The 20,871-nt window shown below is 60.1% G+C and overlaps 1 protein-coding gene and 1 long non-coding RNA gene across 3 annotated transcripts; one reads left to right on the top strand and one right to left on the bottom strand.

The window, feature by feature from the left end:
* Window positions 1–953: 953 nt before the first annotated feature.
* CYP26B1 (cytochrome P450 family 26 subfamily B member 1) lies at window positions 954–20,246 on the top strand. Of its 2 annotated transcripts, none has more exons than XM_014836650.3 (6): window positions 954–1,515; window positions 4,980–5,204; window positions 13,896–14,171; window positions 14,406–14,561; window positions 16,157–16,441; window positions 16,849–20,246. In XM_014836650.3, the coding sequence occupies exons 1-6, from the start codon at window positions 1,312–1,314 to the stop codon at window positions 17,239–17,241; spliced, it is 1,539 nt and encodes a 512-aa protein (XP_014692136.1). In that variant the 5' UTR covers window positions 954–1,311; the 3' UTR covers window positions 17,242–20,246. The 2 variants fall into 2 exon arrangements, with proteins under 2 accessions (XP_014692136.1, XP_070368083.1); XM_070511982.1 differs by lacking the exon at window positions 954–1,515 and adding an exon at window positions 4,156–4,808.
* On the bottom strand, window positions 6,777–12,673 carry LOC123286644 (uncharacterized). The gene is made up of 3 exons (XR_011504283.1): window positions 10,461–12,673; window positions 9,977–10,055; window positions 6,777–9,769 (listed from the first exon to the last, which is right to left on the bottom strand). It is a non-coding gene; the product is annotated as an uncharacterized lncRNA (long non-coding RNA).
* Window positions 20,247–20,871: the final 625 nt, after the last annotated feature.

A 20,871-nucleotide genomic window follows, 5' to 3' on the forward strand; every position in this document is an offset into this window, starting at 1 on the left:
AGGAGGCGAGAGGTGAACTGAGTTTGATCCTGCGGCGGCTACAAGTGGGTCCCGCGCGGGCGGCGGGCGGCGGGCGGCCGGGGCGGGGCGGGAGGCCGGCGGGCGCTCACACGCTCCGGCCGCCGGCCCCTCACCACGCCTCCGGCTTTGTATGCGCGGGGGGGCGGGGGGTGGGGGGGCCTGGCGGAGCGCCCACGGCGCAGCCTCCCGCCTCTATATAAACACACGCATCGCCTCGCTTTCCAACAAATTCACATTGAGAGAAGCTTTTAATACCACCAGCCCTGAAATCCTGCCTCCTTCTTTCCCCCCTCTTCCATCCCTTTTGCCTTCCTTTCTTTTTCCCCCTTTTCTTCCCCCAGCAGCAACTCCAGAGCCGAGAGACTGCGTCCCGGGACGGACTGCCTTTTCTTAATTGATACAATAGCCCAGCTCGGGTTTTCACCTCCTCCCCCAACTCCACCCCGCCTCACCCCTCCCGCCCGCCGCCGCAGCCGCCGCCGCCGCCGCCCCAGCGCCCGCCCGGGGCTCTGTCGCCGGCCGCGTCCCGTCCCGGCCGCGCTCCGCCGGCTCCGCACCCGCGCGCCCGCCGCCGCGCCTGCCGCGCCGCCTCGCCCGCCGCGCCGCCTCGGGGGTGCAGCGGCGGCTCGGGGCTCGGGCGCGCCGCCCTCCCGGGGCAGCCCGGGGACGCCGGGCTCGGGCCTCTGCACTCGCCTTGGCCGGCCGGGGAGCCTTCCCCGTCGCCCCCAAAGTTTCTGGGTTCGTTGGAATCTTTGGATTCAGGATTTTTTCTTTTTTGTTTTTCACCTACCAATTTAAGGGGCAAACTTTTGACAAATCGACCGCCCTTTCTCTCCGCTAGCTCTCTGTCCCCCTTCTTTTTTTTCGAGCAGGGGAAGGGGCTTACGAGAGAGGCTCCCGCTGGACAAAGTTTTCCAAAGTTTTCCGAGTGTGATGGTTGCGGGGAGAGCGAACCCACCAGCTTGATTCACGGCTTCCTCTCGCCAGCCCTCGAGCAGCCCCTAAGCCCGCTATAAGGGAACAAACAAACAAACAAACAAACAAAGTTACATTCCGAGTCGCCTCGTGTCTCCTCTCTCTCTTCTTTTAGGCATTTTTTTTTTCCTCCCTCTCTCCGCTCCCCTCGCAGCCTCCACTCCCCTTCCCTCGGCCCCTTCCTCCATTTCTGTCTCGGCTGGAGGTGCCGGGACCCCCGGCCGCAGCCTCCCCTCCCCCGCCGCTCCGGCCCTTCTCTGGCCCTCCCCTCCCCCGCCGCGGCCGGCACAGCCAATCCCCCGAGCGGCCGCCAACATGCTCTTTGAGGGCTTGGAGCTGGTGTCGGCGCTGGCCACCCTCGCCGCGTGCCTGGTGTCGGTGACGCTGCTGCTGGCCGTGTCGCAGCAGCTATGGCAGCTGCGCTGGGCTGCCACCCGCGACAAGAGCTGCAAGCTGCCCATCCCTAAGGGCTCCATGGGCTTCCCGCTCATCGGAGAGACCGGCCACTGGCTGCTACAGGTAAGGGCGCGCTCGCGTCGCTGCTCTCCGGGGTCCGCTAGCGGCGAGCGCGGGCCGATGGAGCCGCGGGCCGGCCAGGGGGCGCCGGGAGCCTGAAGGCACCGGTCCCCGCCCCGCCCCTTCCCTCCTCTCTGCCTGCGCCGCCCGGGCTTCCCCTGCCCGCCTGCGGCGTGGTTCGGAGCCCGCTGGCACCTGGTGTGCACGTTCAGGGGGCTGATAAGAGAGGTCCCCCGACCTCTCAAGACCGACTTTCCCCAGTCTCGGGCGACACAGCAGGGGTGCGTAGAGCGTCCTCGGGGCTCCCCGCGCGGCGCGAGTCCGAGGGGGCGTCCGGTCGTGAGCCGCTTTCGCCTCCCCTTCGCGCTCCAGGCCCCAGTCGCCGTCGGCTTTCGGGGCTTTGGCAGTGTCACAGGGACCCGAAAACTGAGTCAGGGAGAGGAGGAGGGGGCCAGTGGCAGCCAGAATTGCCCCTTTAAGACCCGGGCTGTGTTCCCGACGCCTCGTTGGCTGCGCCAGGTACAACGGCCCTGGTCCGGGAAAATGTGTGTGTTTTGTGGTGGGGAAGCAAGGAGGCAACCAAGGGAAAATGAGAAGCCTGAAACCCGAGAGTTCTCGGCTTTCGGGGAAAAGGGTCTATTGACTTGTTGGGTGGGGACAGTGTAGCAGGGGAGAGAAACTTGGGATTGGTGTGTGTGAGATCCATAGAGTGCGTGTGTGTTTGTTGTTAGCCGCGTACAACCCCCACACTGCTAGTGATAATGGGGAGATTAACCTGGAATTAACCTCGCTAAGTGCTAGACAGTCGCTTTTGCAATTTGATACACACCAAGATTTTTCTTTTGGGGGGGGGTGCCGCTGGGTTAACCGCGGGAGGTGTGTTATGCGGGCGTGTGCACGCGTGTTTGTCCAGAGGATGCTGATGGAAATTAGGGGAAGGATGGTTGTCCTGAAACAGATAACCCCGGCACCGGAGAGGTGAGGCGGGAAGTGAACGCAGAGACCTGTGGATTTAGAAGTGCGAAAGCTTGGCTTGAAATTCACAGACGCGTGCAATCCGCGCGCGCACACAAACTCCCCGCCCGGACCTGCCTCGCGCCAAATGACAGCGAAGCGGGGGCGGCGAGGGGGACGCGAGATCCCCCTGCCCTGTGGTCTTCCCAAGTCCTGGAGGCAGCCCATCTCTTTCTGGGGTTGTTCGTGCAACGGGGTGGGGTTCACTTCAACCAATGGGACTAGCCCCTCCCCTCCGTAAAGAAATCCCCAGAGCCCCTCTCTTACCCCTACACTTAAAGGGTTAACTGTAGCGGTGGTCTAGGCTTTTGGCTGAGAATTTAGGAAGAAAAAACTCACACGGGCATCGGTCCTGCCTTGTTAGAGCCAATCTTCGGAATCCGCTGTCTGTCACCGCCCCCCCCCACCCCTTTTCCTGACCTTTCTCTATCACCTCCAAGGTCCCCCTGACCTTTTCTCCGAATCCCACAAGGGCCCCTGGGGCTCCACGTCCAGCCCGCAGAGAAGATGGGGCGGGGGGAGCAGGCCTCCACCTCCGCATCCCTCTGCCCCGGGGCCCTGGACTCCGAGGTGGGAGGCAAATGGGGGATGCGAGTAGAGGAGCGCTGAAGGGGTTAATGGGAGCCCTCTGAATCTCAGCTTTATTTTTTCGGAGTCATTTATCAGATTTTACGGGGGGACCTCCAAGGGCTCTCCGTTTCCACCGTGCGCCATCTAAACAGAGCCCAGGGCTAAAAATACAAGATTTTTGTATAAATTGGACTCGCGGCCCGAGCGGCCGCCCCTATGAAAGTCCTCTTTGTGAAGACCGTGGAAACGGCGGACAAATAACTCTTTATTAATGCCACAAAAAACGCACTTTAATTATAGTTAGGCAGATCAGAGGCGGGGGTGGGGGGGCGAGAGAGAGGCGGCGGCGACCTCGGAAAATTCACAGCCCAACTTTTGTGTCGAAAGAAAAGAAAAACAGAGGAAAAGAAGGAGAGGAGAGACGCAGAGTCAGACGGAGTGAGGGAGACGGGTATAGCAGACGGAGGGAGGGAACTCGCTCCTCACCCCCCTTTTGTCGCACCTCCACCCTCGCCCAGATTTCTCTTAAAGGGGTAGACGCCGTCTAGAACGGCGGCAGGGTGAGGGGAGCTCTACCAGACCCGCCAACCTGGGAGTGGGGCGGCGTCCCCCGCGGCCCAGCCCCCCTCCTGGAGGCGCGGGCGCTCCGGGCTAGCTCCCTGTCGCGCGCCGGGGCCGGAGGCGCATGTGGAAAAGTGATTAGGGCTCCGGGCTCTGCAGAGTCACTTTTCGGCAGTGCTGGGGTGTGTACACCTCTAGCGGGAGAAGACTTTTCCGTGGAAGAAAGGAAAGTGAGGAGGGGGACCAACCCGGGAAAAAGGGAAGCCGAGTTGTCCCTTTGGGGGTGCATGACCCCGTAGGTCTGGAGCCCGCAAGCGCGCGTGCGTTGGCAGGCTGGCGGGACGGCCGGACAGGTGGCGCCCCTCCCTTTCTCACCCGGCGCCGCCCTGGCAGGAGAAGGGTTAAAGTGGGGTGGGGTGGCGAGCGCCTACGTCAAAGGTGAGCGGGACGCCCCTGCCCCCGCCCCTCGGAGGTCCCCTCGGTTTCCGGTACCCGCGCGGGGCCGGCTCAGCCAGCTCCTCGGAGCGCCGGGCCCGCGCCGGGGCCTAGCCATCCCCGGCTCGCGCCGCCGCCGCCGCCGCCGGGGATCCGGTTACCTGCGACGGCCGCCCCGCCCGGCCCCGCCCCGCCCCGCGGGCAGCGCCTTCCTCCGCGCTCTTGTTCCAAACTCCAGGGCAGCGACGAAAAGTCCTTCCCAGTTATTTCCAGGGCAGATTGCATTAGGAAAATCGTGGCTCTCGGCCCGTACCCCTACCCTGCGGAGCCCTCAGAGGGCCGCCGGGTCCCTTCGCGGCCCACACCCGAGAACGGATGGAAACCCCAGCCCCCAACTGTAGTGACTGCCTCCGGGCACGGACCGCTCACCGCTATAAATAATCTTTGGCCTGCGGCCACCCCGCGGGGTCTCGCCAGCCCGTGGCCGGGAGCCTGGAAATATTTATTCCGAGAGGCTCCGGAGCGCGAGGCGAGGGAGGGGGCGGAGGATCTAGCTTCGGGTCCCGCCGTCCGGGATACCTTTTCCCTCCCGCAAGTCATTTCTAAAAAACAGCCTCCCGCGGAGTGCCCCTGGGCCTCCCGCCTCCTTGTATTATTTATTATCCTCTAGGCCCTGCTTCTCAGCTCTTGTGCATGCGATGAAAAATAAAACCCACGTGCGTGTTTGTGTGTGCGCGCGCGTGTGTGCGGGCGGGGGTGGAGGGTAGGGGACTGATGCCCCGGGAGGGGTCCTCCGCCCCTCCCCATGGGCCCTCGGGGCTGGGCCTCCGGGACGTCCCGTCTGTAGACTTGTGCCCTGAGAGAGGTCTCTCGTGTGGCTCCCGCAGGGCTCCGGCTTCCAGTCGTCGCGGAGGGAGAAGTATGGCAACGTGTTCAAGACGCACTTGCTGGGGAGGCCACTGATCCGCGTGACGGGCGCGGAGAACGTACGCAAGATTCTTATGGGTGAACACCACCTCGTGAGCACCGAGTGGCCGCGCAGCACGCGCATGCTGCTGGGCCCGAACACGGTGGCCAACTCCATCGGCGATATCCACCGCAACAAACGCAAGGTAGGACCTCTGGGCCAAGAGCCCCGAAACAGTGCTCTGACCCTCTTCTTCCGTGGAGTTCGCGGAGCCCTGGGGACGTCCCCACCCGAATCTGCGACCCCCCTTGCACAGCATGCTGGAGGATCCCCGCAGTTCGCTGCCTAGACGGCAGCGATCCCAGATCCAGGGCCTGCACAGGCCTCCTCCGAGTCTGCCCTCTTGCTGGCCCACTGAGCCTTGCGCACTAGCAGGCCCAAAAGGTGGCTGTCGGGGATGGTTTGGATAGAGCTTAAACGTGTGGGGACTGGGGCGTCCAACACCTGTCCTCGCCGTGCTCCATGAAACTAGAAAAAGAAGAGGGCGGACAGTGGCCGGCGCTCCCATTTTCGCTATGTTTCCCCCCGGAATTCCGAGAACTGGAGATGGATCATTCTAAAAGCAAACCTAGCCTTCCTGCCACAGGTTGCTTTAATGGCGACTTGGGCAGGCGCGTGGGGCGGGGGGGCAGGGAGCACCTTGTGGGCGGCGGTTGCAGGGCCTTTCCTGGGAGGGGTGAGGTGAAATTTGGGCCACTGTGCGCACGGATCTGGATGGTGGGAAGGACGAGGGGTGGGAGAGCAGCATAGGCGCGGCGGGAGATCAAAGCGCACCTACCCCCTCCCATAAAGAGGAAGAGAAAGTGGGTGTTTATCCTGTGGATTTCCCGAGCGCCTGGAAGAGGCGCGGAGGAGGCGAGCCAGCGCGCACGGAGCGAGCCTCCCCGCCCCCTCCCCGGGCTGCGCCGCCGCCGCCGCTGCTCCGAGCGCGGGCGGCACGTGCTGTTTGAACTGCAGTAACCCGAAAGCTGAGCCGCCGGCGGGCGGGGCGCCGGACTGCAGGCTTACAGGGGCCAGAGGAGGTGCTGCACGACGTCCCCTCCCTCCCTTTTTTCCATTGGGTCAGAGGACTCACCCAGGTTTGAAACCTAGAAGGAAGGAGAGAGGCAGCCTCTGATCTCCTGGGGGAGTGGCAGAGTCCGGGGAAAGGGAGGGGGCAGTGGTGGGCAGCCCCCTCCACCGGAAATCTGTGTGTGAGGTGGTCTTGGTGAACGCAGGAATTTATCTTACAGTATTTGATATCTTCTGAACTGACTGCGAAGAGGAGTTCTCCGTAGCAGACAAAAGGAGGAAAACCCAGAGACTAACCCCCTCCCCCCAAGAAAGCGTGTATTTCAGGGACTGGAAAGGGGCCCCTAGAGCCGTCTCCCCCATCTGCCTCACCAGAGCAGGAAGCAGCTCCCGCGCCCCTGCCGCAGGAGCAGATGAGGGGGGGGTTCTGGGGAGTGGCTGGGAGCGGGCTGTAGGCTCAGGAATGGGGGCTTTTCAAATGTGTGGGACACGGCTTTTTTTCTTAGCGACTCCGCCAGAAGCCCATTCCAAAGAGTGAAGGCAGATCCTGAGACTCAGAAACCCAGCTCCAAAGAATATGACTGCCTCCTCGTTTTCTCTTTACAGAGGCTTTGACAAGCAGTTATTGTCCCCTTCTCACAGAGGGGGAGTTGTCCCAGGCTGGGGGGTCGGGTGGGGATGGGGAGGGGGCGCTGGGAGGAAGAAGGCTTGGTGGAGACCAGAGTGCAGAGGGCTTTTGGTTGGGGCTGTTGCCTTGTGGTTCCACCCACCCTCTGCCTCACTTGGCCTCCTGGCCTCCAGCCTCCAGGTGGGGAGGTCTGCCTGGAAAGCCCAAGGGTTTTGGCAATTGTCCATTTGGGAGTAGGGGAGGAGAAGAAGAAGGATATGGCACAGAGGACTGCTCTTAGAGGAATGCACAGGAAGGAAGGGAGAGGAAGGACAGGGATGGGGGGGTGGGGGCAGAAACTGAGGACCCACAGGTGACGCATCTATGGTCTCCCTCTTGGCACCATTGCCCTCCAGCTCCTTGGGGGTGGGGAGCAGCTAGAAAGCAGTTCATCCTGGCCAAGGCTGGGAACCCGATGCAGGGTCCCTCTGTGTGTATACTGGTTGTGTGCTTGCTATGTGGCATGTATATGGGTCCAGTGGTAAATAGATGGACAGAAGGGTCCTTCCCCCCAATCTCTTTATTTGATGTTCCATAAACTTAGGTTTACTGAGTTAAATAGAAGGTCTTGAGTTAGGTACAAATGTAGAAGCAGAAACTTGGTCCTTGCCTCAGGAAGTGGAGTCTAGCTGGAGGGATGAGAGTAATCAGGGGCACATGTTGGTCCTGGAGAGACTGGCCAGCCTGCTGGACCCAGTCTGGCCAGGGTGGGGGCTGCCATGCACCACTCACACTGCCTTATTCAGCCCACGCTACAGTCAGGGACCTGGCTGGAGAGGCGGCTGCTGGACGAGGCCCCCACCTGGTTAGGATGGACTCATGGGAAGTGGGGCCCAGGTGTGTTGGGGCCCGGCTGGTAGGGAACTAGAGCGTCACTCTTTCCACTGGGGCTGGTGGCCCACCCCTTCTCTGGGAGGTCTGACCAGATGTGCTGGGAAGGGGCTCCTCGCAGCCATCACTGCACTCCAGGTGTTTGCCCCGGCTGCCCTGGTGGTCTAGGGCCAAGAGGGGTGGGGTTGCCAGGGAGAAAGTCCACAAAGTCTTGCCCCACCTAACAGAGTCCTCTCTTGAAGACAGCCTTGTGTCCCTATAGCCACCACCTCAGACTGTTTCTCCTCCTTTGTTACCCTCCCCCACCTGAGGCCTGGGGTGTCCCTCATTCATGGGGGAGGGTCTCCATCCCTCTTGGTGGGCAGAGAGGCCGGGGTATTGCCCTAGAAGGGTGTCTGAATGGATGGAGTCTGGTAGGAAAGCTTGCAGGGAGGGTCGTCAGAGATGCAGAGGAGTGGGGAGTAGTTCTGGAAGCCTCCAGTGCCCAGCCCCAGACACGGGATCAGGCATTTCCTCTTTTTCTTCACACCCGTGGCTGGACCTCTTTTCACCAAAGGCCCAGCAGCTTCAGGGCACCTCAGACAGTGGCCCTGAGATTCTGTCAGGGAACTTGGCAAGCATCCCAGAGAATGCACTTAGCCTTGGAGCCCTGGGCTGGGGAGACTTCAGGCATGGCCTTCTTGCCCCTCCTCCCCAGACCCCTGGCTACAGGGCCTTCTGTGTGGGGGGCTGAGGTGGGGGAGTGGCCCCCAGGCTTTGGAGGCAGGGATTAAGATGCCCTGCCTGCCCACCCTCCTATTCCCCACTCGCCTGGCCTTTGGGCCCATCCTGGGTGGAGGTGGAGCTCAGGCTCAGGATCCCCAGACCCCTCTCAGGAACCCCGTGCATCCTGGCGTTTGTGTTGGCATGGAGAGGCCAGGAGGTGCCTCAGCAGGAGGTCAGAGGCAGGAGGGCCTGTGGTCGTGGGGTCCTGGGGGAGGCCAGCCCAGACTGGCTCTAGGTGGCCTTTGGACCAGTGCATAGCCTCTTGCTGCAAAGTCATGTCCACCGAGCTCAGCGCAGGGCAGAAGTTGGCACCTGCATTGGATGGGAAGGCGGGTGGCACAGCCAGGCAGCCCTCCTACTGGGAGTTCTGCCCCAGCCCTCTGGCATAGGCACAGAGCTTTGTTCTGAAGTCCTTCACCCAAAAGTTACTGTAGCACAAGCTGGTGGGCGCAGAGGCTGCTAAGGGGGCGGGCGGGTGGCAGGAGCGGAACCCTCTGAAGGTCAGTGGGGGAGGAAGCCCACAGCCAGCCGCCAGGGCGCCTGGGAGTGGGCGCCTCCCTCTGCATGCTCTTGTGCCAGGCAGCAGAGTGGGCGGGTGGGCTGGCTGGGCCTGGGGCCACCCGCTCCCATTTCCCTCCTTTCTGTGTCCTTCTCCCAGGGCAGGGAGGGTTCCAAGGCTGTGATGCTGATGCGTTTGCTCACTCTCCCCGGCTTGGGAGACAATTGTGGCCTTGGCAGCGGGGTTGGGCTGGGGTCTGCTCTGGCCCTGAGCCCCCAGTTTGGTGGTTGTACCTGTTCCAGTTTTCCCAGGCTGAAGGGCAGGGGCTAAGTGCTGAGAGCAAACTAGAGTGGCCAGAACAGCTGGCCTTACCCTTAAAATAAACTTGGGCCCTAGAGGAGGGTCCCCTTCAGGGCTCTTAGATAAATTCAGAGCCCCCCAGGAGTGGTGGAGGGGGGCTGGCGGGGGTTTGGATTGGTGGGAGGTAGGGGTTCAGGAACCCAGGTGGGTGTGACTAGTCATGCCCTGGACTGTGACCTTAGGAGGGCCCTTTCTCCTTTGGGTCTCAGCTTTCTGAAGTGGGGTTCGCTATGGCTGGAAGAGGGGTAAGAGGGTCTGGGCAAACCTTTCCAGATTCTGTGGCTCAGCAGGTATCTGCTAAGTGCTGCCCTCCCCTCCCCCACCACATGCTTTTGTTGTGTGTGGGGAAGAGTCAGGGGCGATGGTTAGAGCTGCAGTCCAATGGGGGACAGGTACTCTGTTCCCACAGATGCTGGAACTCAGAAGGGGCATGCACAGGCTGGGGGCTCCGGGATGGGCCCTCCCAACCAGAGGGGCTGAGTGTGGACGGGCTCAGGAGGCAGCCAGGGTGAAGTCCAGGCCCAGTGGGGATGCCAGGCAGCTGGGAAGATGACGTCCTCTCTTGTCCTCCCCCTTCCTGGAGTATAAGGTACACACCTTGGCGTCACCCCTGTGCTGTGCGGACAGCTCCCTCGGCGGCTGCTGGCCCTCTGTTATTCTTTCCACTCCGCAGGCCGCGGCTCCGGTGGTTTGGCGGGGTGGCCTGCCCAGGCTCCCACCCTCCTACCCTCCTTCCTACCCTCCCGGGCAGCCGCTTCCATTCCTCCCAGTCTGAGTCACTGACCTGGGGGGTGGGTTCCCTCTCTGGCTCTTCCAGATACCAAGGCTGCCGGTCCATCTGTCTATCCATCCACAGCCGGCAGCTGAGAAGGGGGAGGTTATCTGGCTGAGCAGGTCAGCACCCAGGGCCTTGGGGGTCCAGTGGGTGAATCCTCTCCCAGGGACACTGGGTGAGAGGCAGGGGGCAGCGGGGAGGGGAGCCTGGGGGGATGGAGATGCATTTGTAGAAACAATTATAGGGAATTTGAGCCTTGGTAAGTCTCCTGGTGGTCCCCCCAGACCCTCCTAGGGAATTGGCTCCCATTCCGGGAGAGAGAGAACCAGGGATGTGGGCTCCTGAGCCTCTTGGTTTTGGGGGAAACCAGTCGGGGTGTGAGGAGGGTTTCTAAGCACATCCCTTGAGGCGGGAGCCCATCCTGCCCGTGTCTGTGCTGGGGAGGCCTCTGGCGGCCCTGCTCTCCCGGGGCCAACCCTGGTGGAAGTCGTACCTGCTGCTCCCTCTGCAGGGCTGTGCTGGAGCTGGTTCCCGGACGACCTTTGTCCAGCATTCTTGGCTCCCTGTTGGGAATTCCTAGGGAAGCCCCAGAGGGAAACACTGCAACCCTGGCTCCTCTTACAACCGTGGTCGGGGCAGTCGGCAGGCGCTGGGGGCCGGATCCTTCCCTTCTTCACACCGAGCCACTCCGCTCCGCAGGGCACCTTCCTCTTGCCCCCGTCCTGACCCCGCCCGCCCCGGACATGGCCCAGGCCTCGCACTGCCCTGGCTGGCACCTCCGCCTCCTCCGGACCTTTGTGGTGGGCGGTGGCTTCTGGGCTGCCCAGGCTTCGGGAAGTGCCCGCGTTGTTAACCCTGGGCACTGACCCAGGGAGGAGGCCCTGGAGTTTTCCCGGGGCCTGGGAGGCCCCGATGCCTGCGGGACAGCTGGGCCGGTGGCAGGGGCATGGACTGGGTGACCTCTGAGCAAAGCCCTTTGGGCCTGGTGTGCCTGTAGTCTGCCTTTGCCTGGCTTCTCAGTTTCCCCACCTCAGGGGGGCTCTGAGGAGAATCATGGGACAGCCAGGTAGAAAGGGACCCCAGAACATCCAGAAAGACCCCTCATGAAACCAGTGGGGAAGCCGAGCCTCAGAGAGGGCAGAGACCTGCTGGCTGCCCTGGCGACTCAGAGGCTGGGTCAAGATCAGGGCCCTGGTCCTGGCTGCCATTCTCTTTTTGGAATCCCCACCCCAGGTGGCCGGCAGGTGCAGGGTGGCGGTGGGCTTCCTGGGGCCATTCCAGCCCCCTGACCTTGCTCAGGTCCCCTTTCCATCTAGAGGTGAGGTGTGGGCCCCCTACCCCTGGAGTCCCTCTGCTCAGTTCCAGGTCCCCCTGGATCCTCCCTACCCTTCCTTGGCCCCCAAGGCTTGAGAAGGAGCGATTCAGCCAGCCATCGCTAGAGGGCGCAGGGAATGTAACCTTTGGGGCAGGGCAGGGCTTGTCAGCGGGTCCTGTTTGGACACTCCTCAGGGTGCAGTGGGGGCCCTCAGAGCTCCTCCTTTGGTCACCCTGGGTTAGCCCTTCCTGAACCACTGTAGCCGTGTGGGGTGTGTGAGGGAAGCCTGCAGGCACTTAGCAGGTGACTCGTGCAGCACCAGATTCTAGGCTTCTTTGAGGGGACAGCATCCACTTTAGGGACATGTGGATATTGGCATTATGTTGAAAGGAACCACAGAGGTCACTTGGTTCAACGTCACCATTTTACGGATGGGGAAACTGAGGCTGGGGGTGACTTGGCCATGATCGCACAGTAAGTTGGTGGATGATCCGAGGTTAAGCCTCAGATCTCTGGGTGCCCAGCCTGACTCTTAGAGCCTAGCTGGCTTTGACTTGGGCTGGTCCTGGTCGACGTGGCCTCTGCCCTATTCCCCCTCCCATGCCCACCTTTGGGACCAGGTCTCCCATTTGCTGGCAGCCCCTGCTCCCATCCCCTTCATGACAGACCCCTCAGTCTGCCCTGGGCAGGCTGGCTCTGGGCCAGGCGTCACCTCCCTGTCCCAGCCTGCCATCACCTCCAGCCTCCCCACTGAGGCCCTGTAGCCACAGAGTTATCTTCTGCCTCCCCGATGAGCCTGCCCAGCTCCCACGCACCACTTTCTGCTCCCCTCATGAACTCTTTGCTGTTTTGTAAAGGCCCTTAGTTGGCTGGCATCCTCCTCTGGGGACAGGGCCCCACCCCCACCCGCACCCCATAAGACTCTTTGACCAAGAGCTGAACCTGGGGTCCTAAGGACACCAGGGCGGGGGGCTGACACAGAAAGTGCTGCCTTTATCCCGCACCCTTTGAAGGGAGGTGGCAGCTGAATCCCCCCCTGGAAATTCCTGGGACCCCTGCAACAGAAGCAGGTGTGAGTGACCTGTCCAGGCCTGAGCTGCCCTGGGTCACCTCCTGTCGTCCTTCTACCTTCCAGTCTGCCCCTTAGTAGCAGGAGCAGCCCCAAACACTGCTGGCTTTTCTGCCCCTCGCCGGCCTCCTTCCCTCCCTCCCTCTGCCCACCGGGAATTTCGGAATGAAAGTGCTATTGTGAACGCCTGGCTGGGCCACTGAAGGGCCAGCACTGTTATTTCTGCAAACCAGCCCTCCCATTAGCCATGCAGGGCCCAGGCCAGGAAAATGTTACCTTTTCCTCCCCGAGCTGACGGCAGGGGAAATTCTCACATTTACAGTTTGTGCGGTGGTTGTGTTTGGGGGGGCAGGGGGGAGGGCGGGCGCGTGTGTGTGGTTTGCATGGGGCAGGGTCGGGGGGGGGGGGCAGAGGAATATTTGTCTCCTTCCTCTCTGCTGCCCCTCCCCTCTCTGCCTTCCCCAACGACCTTTCCAGTGGCACTGTGGGGGGTGCACCCCCTTCTGCTCCAGACTCTGGGGTGGGGGGATGGAGGTTGTTGGTTACAGAGTGAGACCCACAGCCCGTCAGTAAATAAACTAACATCCTCCCCTCTCTTATAACCATGGGCAGCAGCATGGAAACTGTGTGCAGAGGCATCGGGGTGAGGAGGGGGCAGGAGGTGGTGGCTGGGAATCAGGAGGACAGAAAGCAGGAGAGGTAGAAACAGGGACTCATTGGCTACTTAAAATGGGACGTGGAAGATGCTGGGAATTAAAAGGGCTTCTGTTTGGCTTTGTGATCTTTTGGGGTGGTAAGCCTTGCCCCCATCCCCCTGCGTCCAGACTCAGCCTCACTGAAGATGTTTTGACGGCCCGGCTGTTAACAGACTCCCTAGGATCTCCATGCAATAGGCGTTTCCCAGGGAGTGAGAGCAATTTTGGGTCTCCGGAAGTTCTGCTTGCAGTCTGGCTTCAGACTCTCTTGTTCTCCTATCAGTGGAGTAGAAGAGCCCCATACTACTTTCTACTCTTCTTGTTTAGTCTGCTTACCTGTGTTCCGCTCCTCCTGGGCACTTGTGCCCTGTGGCCTGGTAATTCTGGAATGGACCCCTGCGGTGGAGTGGCACCCGCTCCAGCCCAGCCCGGACTCCTCCTGTGTTGCCCCCCATGGTTGGTACGGCCACATCGCCCACTGCCCAGTCCCCAGGGCTTTGTCATTGATAGGGGAACATGCTTCTCTGGGGGGTCAAGAAAGAATGACAGCTCGGGTCACCCTGTGAGTGATGTGAAGGTCCCGACTTTGAATAAAAATACTTAGGAACTGTTTTAATCCTGTCGTTTCCCTCCCTCCCTCCCCCCGACCACGACTCAGGCAGGAGGAGGGGGTTCAGAGTAGAGGACCAGGAAGGCGACTGTGTCGGAAGAGGAGAGCTCGGGCGGGGTGAGGACTGGCGTTTTCCCCAACCGCAGTCATGGGACCCGTGCTTCAGCCAGGCCTCGTGGGAGCTGCATGGGCAGGCCCCAGCCCATCTGACCAGCTCGCCCCACCTCTCTGTCCTCCAGGTCTTCTCCAAGATCTTCAGCCACGAAGCCCTGGAGAGCTATCTGCCCAAGATCCAGCTGGTGATCCAGGACACACTGCGTGCCTGGAGCAGCCACCCGGAGGCCATCAACGTGTACCAGGAGGCGCAGAAGCTCACCTTCCGCATGGCCATCCGCGTGCTGCTGGGCTTCAGCATCCCCGAAGAGGACCTGGGGCACCTCTTTGAGGTCTACCAGCAGTTTGTGGAGAACGTCTTCTCCCTGCCTGTTGACCTGCCCTTTAGCGGCTACCGGCGGGTGAGCACCTGGGGCCCGGGAGGACAGGAGATGGGCATCCATGAGCCCACCCTGAGGGAGGGGTGGCTGACCAAGATGGACACCAGTCACACACACTGTCTTCACCCAGGGCTCTCTGTGGCTTAGGTGGGAAGTTCTCAGAGGGGTCCCCTACCCTGCCCCGCCTTAGGAGGAGGCCCTCGGTGGCCCTGCCCTCCCAGGGTGGGTAACCGGATGGACCCCTTCTCCCCTCAGGGCATTCAGGCACGGCAGATCCTACAGAAGGGCCTGGAAAAGGCAATCCGGGAGAAGCTGCAGTGCACCCAGGGCAAAGACTACTTGGACGCACTGGACATCCTCATCGAGAGCAGCAAGGAGCACGGGAAGGAGATGACCATGCAGGAGCTGAAGGTGGGCAGCAGGAGCGCCCCGGGCTCCATCCTCGGGCTGCCCTGGGGCAGGAACGGCCCGCCATTTCTGCCTGGTTCCTGTGAGGTTCCACAGGGACTGTTTCTGAGCAGCCGCAGTGGCCGTCACTGCACTGGGCTAGGGGCTTGACCAGAAGGGAGACTGTGTCCCTGCCTGCTGTGCACACAGTCTGATGCAGAGGGTGAGAAGTGCCCACGATGGGTGGGGCCGCCCCTCTCCCCACTGCTCACTGTGCACTCAGTCCTGGTGCTCTCCATCCTGCCCACAGTCCCTCCTACCATTTTGAAAAAGATGTCAAAAATTGGCCCTTGGAAACCTCTGTACAGACTCGATGTCGGCAGCGTTGATCGACCCCTCGCCGCTCCCTCCCCCGATATTCACTATTTCAGTGCATTTCATTGTCCCAATAGCCCTGGACGTCATGTAGGGAAACCCAGGCCCAGAAGGGGAAGTCACTTGCCAAGGGCAGCCTCAGACCTCGGGGAAGAGCTGGGGGATCTGGCCTAACTCGGGGCCCATCCCACCCACCAGCCTTTTCACTTGATGCCCTCTCCCAGCCTGCCTGGCACCAGCTGAGCCCAGCTGGTCTGTGGCACAGAGACTGCCCACACTGGGCTCCACAAAGACTTTCTGCCCGCCCTTTTTGGGAGTGGATGGTTCCCCTGAGGTGGGACTCGTTAGTTCATCCTCGTCTAGACTCTGCCACCCACACGCCTGCCAGGTGCCCATAGAGACTAACAGACTCCTCCGTGCCCCGTCTTTGCTTCTTGTTCCAGCTCCAGCTTTTTTCCTGCTGAGCCAGGAGGGCGCCTGTGACTTTTACAGAAAGGTTTTGACTCGTAGGTGGTGCCATGGCAAGTAAGGGACCCAGGTCCCTTCGCTCCCGTCTCTGGGCCCAGGGTCCACCTTTGTAAGATGCAGGGCTTGGAACGAGGTGACCTGCTAGGGCGTTTCCATGTGGCATCATGGCCCAGGTGTCTTGCTCCCCAGAGAACCCTGGAGGGGTCTCTAAGCCCTCTTGGGGCCACCTTCCCTCAGCCTGCTCACTGTAGTCCCATCCCAGGTTCTCATGGATGTGGCCCCAGGCTTCCTCCCCAACCTCCTCAGCTCTCCTGACCACCTACCAGCTATCCTTCTGGGCATGGAGGAAGGAGCTGAGGCTGCGAGGCAGCAGGCCCAGGGTTAGACCCTGCACCCCCTCACTCAGCCGCATGGTGCCTGGCTCCTTGAGATTTTTTCTTTTTCTTCTGTGAGCTCAAAGCACTGATTGGGCCTGCTGGGCCTCATTGCCCAGAATCCACAGTGAGTGAGCAGTGGCCCCACCCCGAGGCATTTCCAGGCTAGTGCCTTGGTCCTGGGTTGCGGCAGTTATATCTCCTGCCTAGCCAGGGCACTGGCCTTCTGACCTGTGTCCATTGTGTCCTGAATGCCCCTGCAATGTGAAGCTCAGAGGAAGCTGGCAGGACCCAGCTAGATGACCTTGGGGCACGGGGGACACTGGCAGAGGGGGGCTGCCCCCCAGGCTGCCCTTCCTGAACCCAGATCGCCAACGGTGCCTCTCCTCTCTGCCACTGCAGGACGGGACCCTGGAGCTGATCTTCGCGGCCTATGCCACCACTGCCAGCGCCAGCACCTCGCTCATCATGCAGCTGCTGAAGCACCCGGCCGTGCTAGAGAAGCTGCGGGAGGAGCTGCGGGCCCAGGGCATCCTGCACAGTGGCGGCTGCCTCTGTGAGGGCACGCTGTGCCTCGACACGCTCAGCGGACTGCACTACCTGGACTGCGTCATCAAGGAGGTCATGCGCCTTTTCACACCCATTTCTGGCGGCTACCGCACTGTGCTGCAGACCTTCGAGCTTGACGTGAGGCTGGGCCCCGTGGGGCTGGGGCTCGGGGGTTCCATGGGAGCACTCCTTCAGGAGCAGGGCACTGGCTGATGGGAAAGACCAGCCTCCCTCTTGGGGTACCTCAGTCTGATGGGGAGACAGTCCTTGCTTTTAGGGAGCTTTCAGTCTGATGGGAGAGACCCTGCCCCGAATGCTGGGTCGGGTGAAGCCAACCTGGGTGTCATATGTGAAGTTGCATGTGGACGTCTATAAATAAGAGACTGGACCAACATGCTGAGGCAGGAGGCTGGCCAGACCTGGGGGACCACAGTGGGCTGTCTCCAGGACCATTTGGGGACTGGCAGGCAGGAAGTCCTGGGCCCTTTCAGACCCCTTCTGGCTCTCACCACTCCACCCCACCCCTGCCCCCATCTTGCCTCCAGGGTTTCCAGATCCCCAAAGGATGGAGTGTCATGTACAGCATCCGGGATACCCATGACACGGCGCCCGTGTTCAAAGACGTGAACGTGTTTGACCCCGACCGCTTCAGTCAGGCGCGGAGCGAAGACAAGGACGGCCGCTTCCATTACCTCCCCTTTGGTGGCGGCGTCCGGACCTGCCTGGGCAAGCACCTGGCCAAGCTGTTCCTGAAGGTTCTGGCGGTGGAGCTGGCCAGCACGAGCCGCTTTGAGCTGGCCACACGGACCTTCCCTCGCATCACCTTGGTCCCTGTCCTGCACCCCGTGGATGGCCTCAGCGTCAAGTTCTTTGGCCTGGACTCCAACCAGAACAAGATCCTGCCAGAGACCGAGGCCATGCTGAGCGCAACTGTCTGATGGCGCCTGACCCACACCCCCACCTCAGCCTGGCCAGGCCATGGGGGTGGGAGGCGATGGAAGGGTAGAAACCTGTGTGTAGAGGGGGCTGGAACCGGGGGAAGAGGGAGCAGCCCCCCAGACCTCACCCTCCCCTGTCCCCCCTTCCTGGCAAACCCTACCCAAAGCCAAAAGGGCCCCATCCTTTGGGGGATGGGGGCCTTCCTCCTGGCTCTTGCTTCTCTCCCATCTCTCTCCAGTTTCCACCAGCTTAGCTCCTGGGAAAGGGCGCGGCGGGGGGTCTGCATGCCTGTTACAGTGTTAAATGTCAGTCAGCTTGTGCTGCAGTGTCTGCTTGTGATGTTCCAAACTGGTCCCTCCCCTCCCGTTCCTTTTGGACGCTTCCAGTTTGAGGTCAGGTGGTTGACATGGGGGAAGGAGGAAAGCAGGTGCCACCTTTGGTGCCCTCTTCATTGCCCCTCCCCCTCGTGCCTCTGGAGTGCTCCTTCCCGGAGTGTGGCCTCCGAGGAACAGCATCCTGAGTAATAAAAGAGAGTCACCCTTGGTGAGGGCAGGGGCTGCCACCAGCCTGAAGGGGCCTGGCCCCTTTACCAGTTTGGACATTTGAAATTACCTATTGCTGCTACTTTTTCTCTCCTCTGACCTTGGGGCAAAGGAGCCCCAGGCCCTGTCCTCCCAGCATCTTCCCTGGTGGCCCTGGGCTCCCGCACTGACATCCCCTCCTTCCCGCCAGGCAGCCTTGAGCCCACCCTGCTCCCCTGTTACACACACGCCTAAGGCCCTTGGCTCTCGGGCTGCCTCCTGCTCCTCCCCCCGTATTTATTCACTGATGTAACCTAATCTTGGTGTTACTGGGGGCTGGAACAAGCATCTCCTCCGTCCCCTAGCCTCTGCCCACAGATGTCCCCAGCAGGACTTCTGTGAGTGACGCAGCACACCTCCCTCCCCCAACCCCCAGGGTTGATGGCTCCCCCAGGCTCCAGACCTTCTGTGGGTTCAACCTCAGACCCTCACTCCCAGGGGGAAATCTTGCGCCTCGGCCTTTGTCCCCTGGTGGAGATGGCGAAATGGCCCACGGTCTCCCTCCCTGTTCTGTCCAAGACCGGGATCACGTGGGGACTTGAAGGCTGCCGCCATCTCCTCTTAGGCCACTTTCACCCTGGTGCCCCCACTCCGGCTAGTGAGTATGGGGAAGGATACGGGTTCTTTCTTCTGACGGGGAGCAAAGGCCTCCGTCGTCCCTTCCTTGACCCTCACCCTTTGCCCTTTGCCCTTGGAAAGGTGTCCTTGAAGTCCCTTCCCACCTCTATGCCACTGTCTGCTTAGCCCAGCTCAGGGGTGTGGGGACAAGATGAAAGCAAGGGAGGTGAGCATAGAAGGCAGCCCTCCTCGGAACAGCCTTGGCCCTGGGCTGGGTCTGGAGGTGGCACCGGGTGGGTGGGCTGCAGCGAGAGGCAGGACGAGTGCACGTGCTATTTGTCAGAAGTGATTTGGTTGAAAACGGCGGTCAGGGGATGACGAGGAAAGAGGAGTAGCTCCTGCCACCCCTCCCCTGCATTTTGAGTGTTGGCAGTTTGGGATGCCTCCCAGGGATGGTTGGGGGCCTTGGTGAGTCTGTATGTGATTTTGTCTGTTTTCAGAGTTTTCTTTGCTTTCTGTGTTTCTCTGTTGGCTTTTGATGTTATAAAGGCAGTGAATCCTTTTTACAAGAAAATCAAAACTACACAGAAGAATGCAGGACAGCAATCCCCTTAGTGCCCTCTCCAAGCAGTGACCACTCGGAGCAGCTCAGTGGCCCCTCCAGCAGTGTTCAGCCTCAGCCTCGCTCACCCCCACCTCGGGGCGGCGTTACCGGAGTGGGCTCCTCTGTGACGGACTGTTCTGTAACTCCCCGTTCTCAAGGGTTTCATTTGGTTCCTACCTTTTCACTATCGAAAAAAGTACAGAACAGACATTATTGGCCAAAATAGACATTTAAAAAAAATTAGTAAAATCTCTCAATCCCCCCCCCCACATTCTGAAAAACAGGCAAAAATGTGTAAAGACTCATCAAAGCTTGCAAAATAGCTGCATGGTCCACCAGAATTTGTTACCCACAAAAAAGCCCAGTGTCTGGAAAGTTCGTTCTCCGTGGAACTGACCCCAGCCTGCCCCGAACCAACTGTTTTTGACTGAATATCCGGGAATGCAGTAAGTGCCGCTCCGACAGGGAGCCCATCGCCCGGCCCTGGTGGGGGTGCTCTGGGAGGCCTCAGACGCCTTCGGTTGGGGTGACCAGCCTGGGAGGAGCAGAGAAAAGCTGAGGGGGATCCCTGTGAGGGAGGAAGGAAGGATCATTTGCCCCGCTGGGTCTCAAAGGCAACAAGAAGAGAACTGGAGAACGCTCTTGGCTGGCTGAAGGAGGGTTCCAGTGTCGAAGTTTGTCACCTCTCCTCTAGACGTCCATCCGTGTCTATGTTTGTGTGTAGGTTTTATAGAGGTAACATTAGATGGGTGGCGTTTTCTCACTTACCATTCCTAACTATTGTAACTTGACATTAAAAAGACAAAACCCCACAAAACTCTTCCTGCCATGGGCTTGCAGAATGAAGCACTTTCGATGTTGGGCGCTGGCGTTTGTGTTCTGGGCACCATCCTGACCCTGCCCAGGTCGCTATAATATTATTTTATACACAAAACTTTTTTTTTTCATAAATGTTATAATTTTGTGTCTGTCTTTATAAACTATTATAAGTACTATTTTTGTTATAATTCAAAATAGATATTTAGTATAAAGTTTTTGCTGTTAAATATTTGTTATTTAGTAAAATATGAATTTTTTTCTCTATTGTAAACATGGTTCAAAATATTAATATGTTTTTATCACAGTTGTTTTAATATTGAAAAAGCACTTGTGTGTTTTGTTTTGATATGAAACTGGTGCCGTGTGAGTGTTTTTGCTGTCATGTGGTTTTAATCTGTATATAATATTCCATGTTGCATATTAAAAAAATGAATGTTGTGCATTTTGTGATTTTGGAAATAGTCAATGTGGCTCTTTTATAGGCTTCCATAATAAACCGTGGGGACTCACCCTCGTTTGGCTCTCTCATCTCTGCCTTCTCAGCCTCCCCGAAGGGGTCCTCCTGGCCACCCACACGCCCTTCAGCAATGCTGGATCCCAGCTATCAGGCAGGAAGTTCTTCCCCACGTGTGTGTCCTGGGAGGCCAGCTCCCCATTCCTTGTGGGTAGGCGCAGAGAAGTCCATGCCTTTCCCTGGAGAGGGGAAGATGGAGCTGGACAGCCACGAGCCCCAGAGCCCTGTTGGGGGATTGGGCGCCTGGGAGGCGGCTCCCCTGGCTGAGTGTGGCTGTGACTTGCTGAGCGAGGTGTCTCAGTGCTGGACATGGCAACTTAAGAGTGCTGAGGGCCTGTCCTCAGAGTCCATCCTGTTTACTTGAGGGAGGACGCTGATGTCCATGGCCCTGGGGGAAATTGGGGAGCAGAAGGTAGTTCTCCTGACTTCCCAGACTGGTGCCCTGGAGGTGCTTCTCAAGCCTGTTGCATGAGTGTTGCAGGAGCAGTGGGATTCTCTGGTCAGATACATTTGAGGAAGGTGTTAGACAGAGCTAGGCAGACGCCTGCATGGC

The sequence above is a fragment of the Equus asinus genome, chromosome 6 (genome assembly GCF_041296235.1).
Source record: "Equus asinus isolate D_3611 breed Donkey chromosome 6, EquAss-T2T_v2, whole genome shotgun sequence".
In the NCBI taxonomy this organism is placed as follows: Eukaryota; Metazoa; Chordata; class Mammalia; order Perissodactyla; family Equidae; genus Equus; species Equus asinus.

What these genes read in the sequence shown, in the direction of transcription:
- CYP26B1 (XM_014836650.3), top strand. Translation starts at nt 1,312, where the DNA reads ATGCTCTTTGAGGGCTTGGAGCTGGTGTCGGCGCTGGCCACCCTCGCC. An exon ending in TGACCATGCAGGAGCTGAAG is followed by an intron (nt 14,562 to 16,156) that starts GTGGGCAGCAGG and finishes CTGCCACTGCAG; the next exon opens with GACGGGACCCTGGAGCTGAT. An exon ending in TGCAGACCTTCGAGCTTGAC is followed by an intron (nt 16,442 to 16,848) that starts GTGAGGCTGGGC and finishes TCTTGCCTCCAG; the next exon opens with GGTTTCCAGATCCCCAAAGG.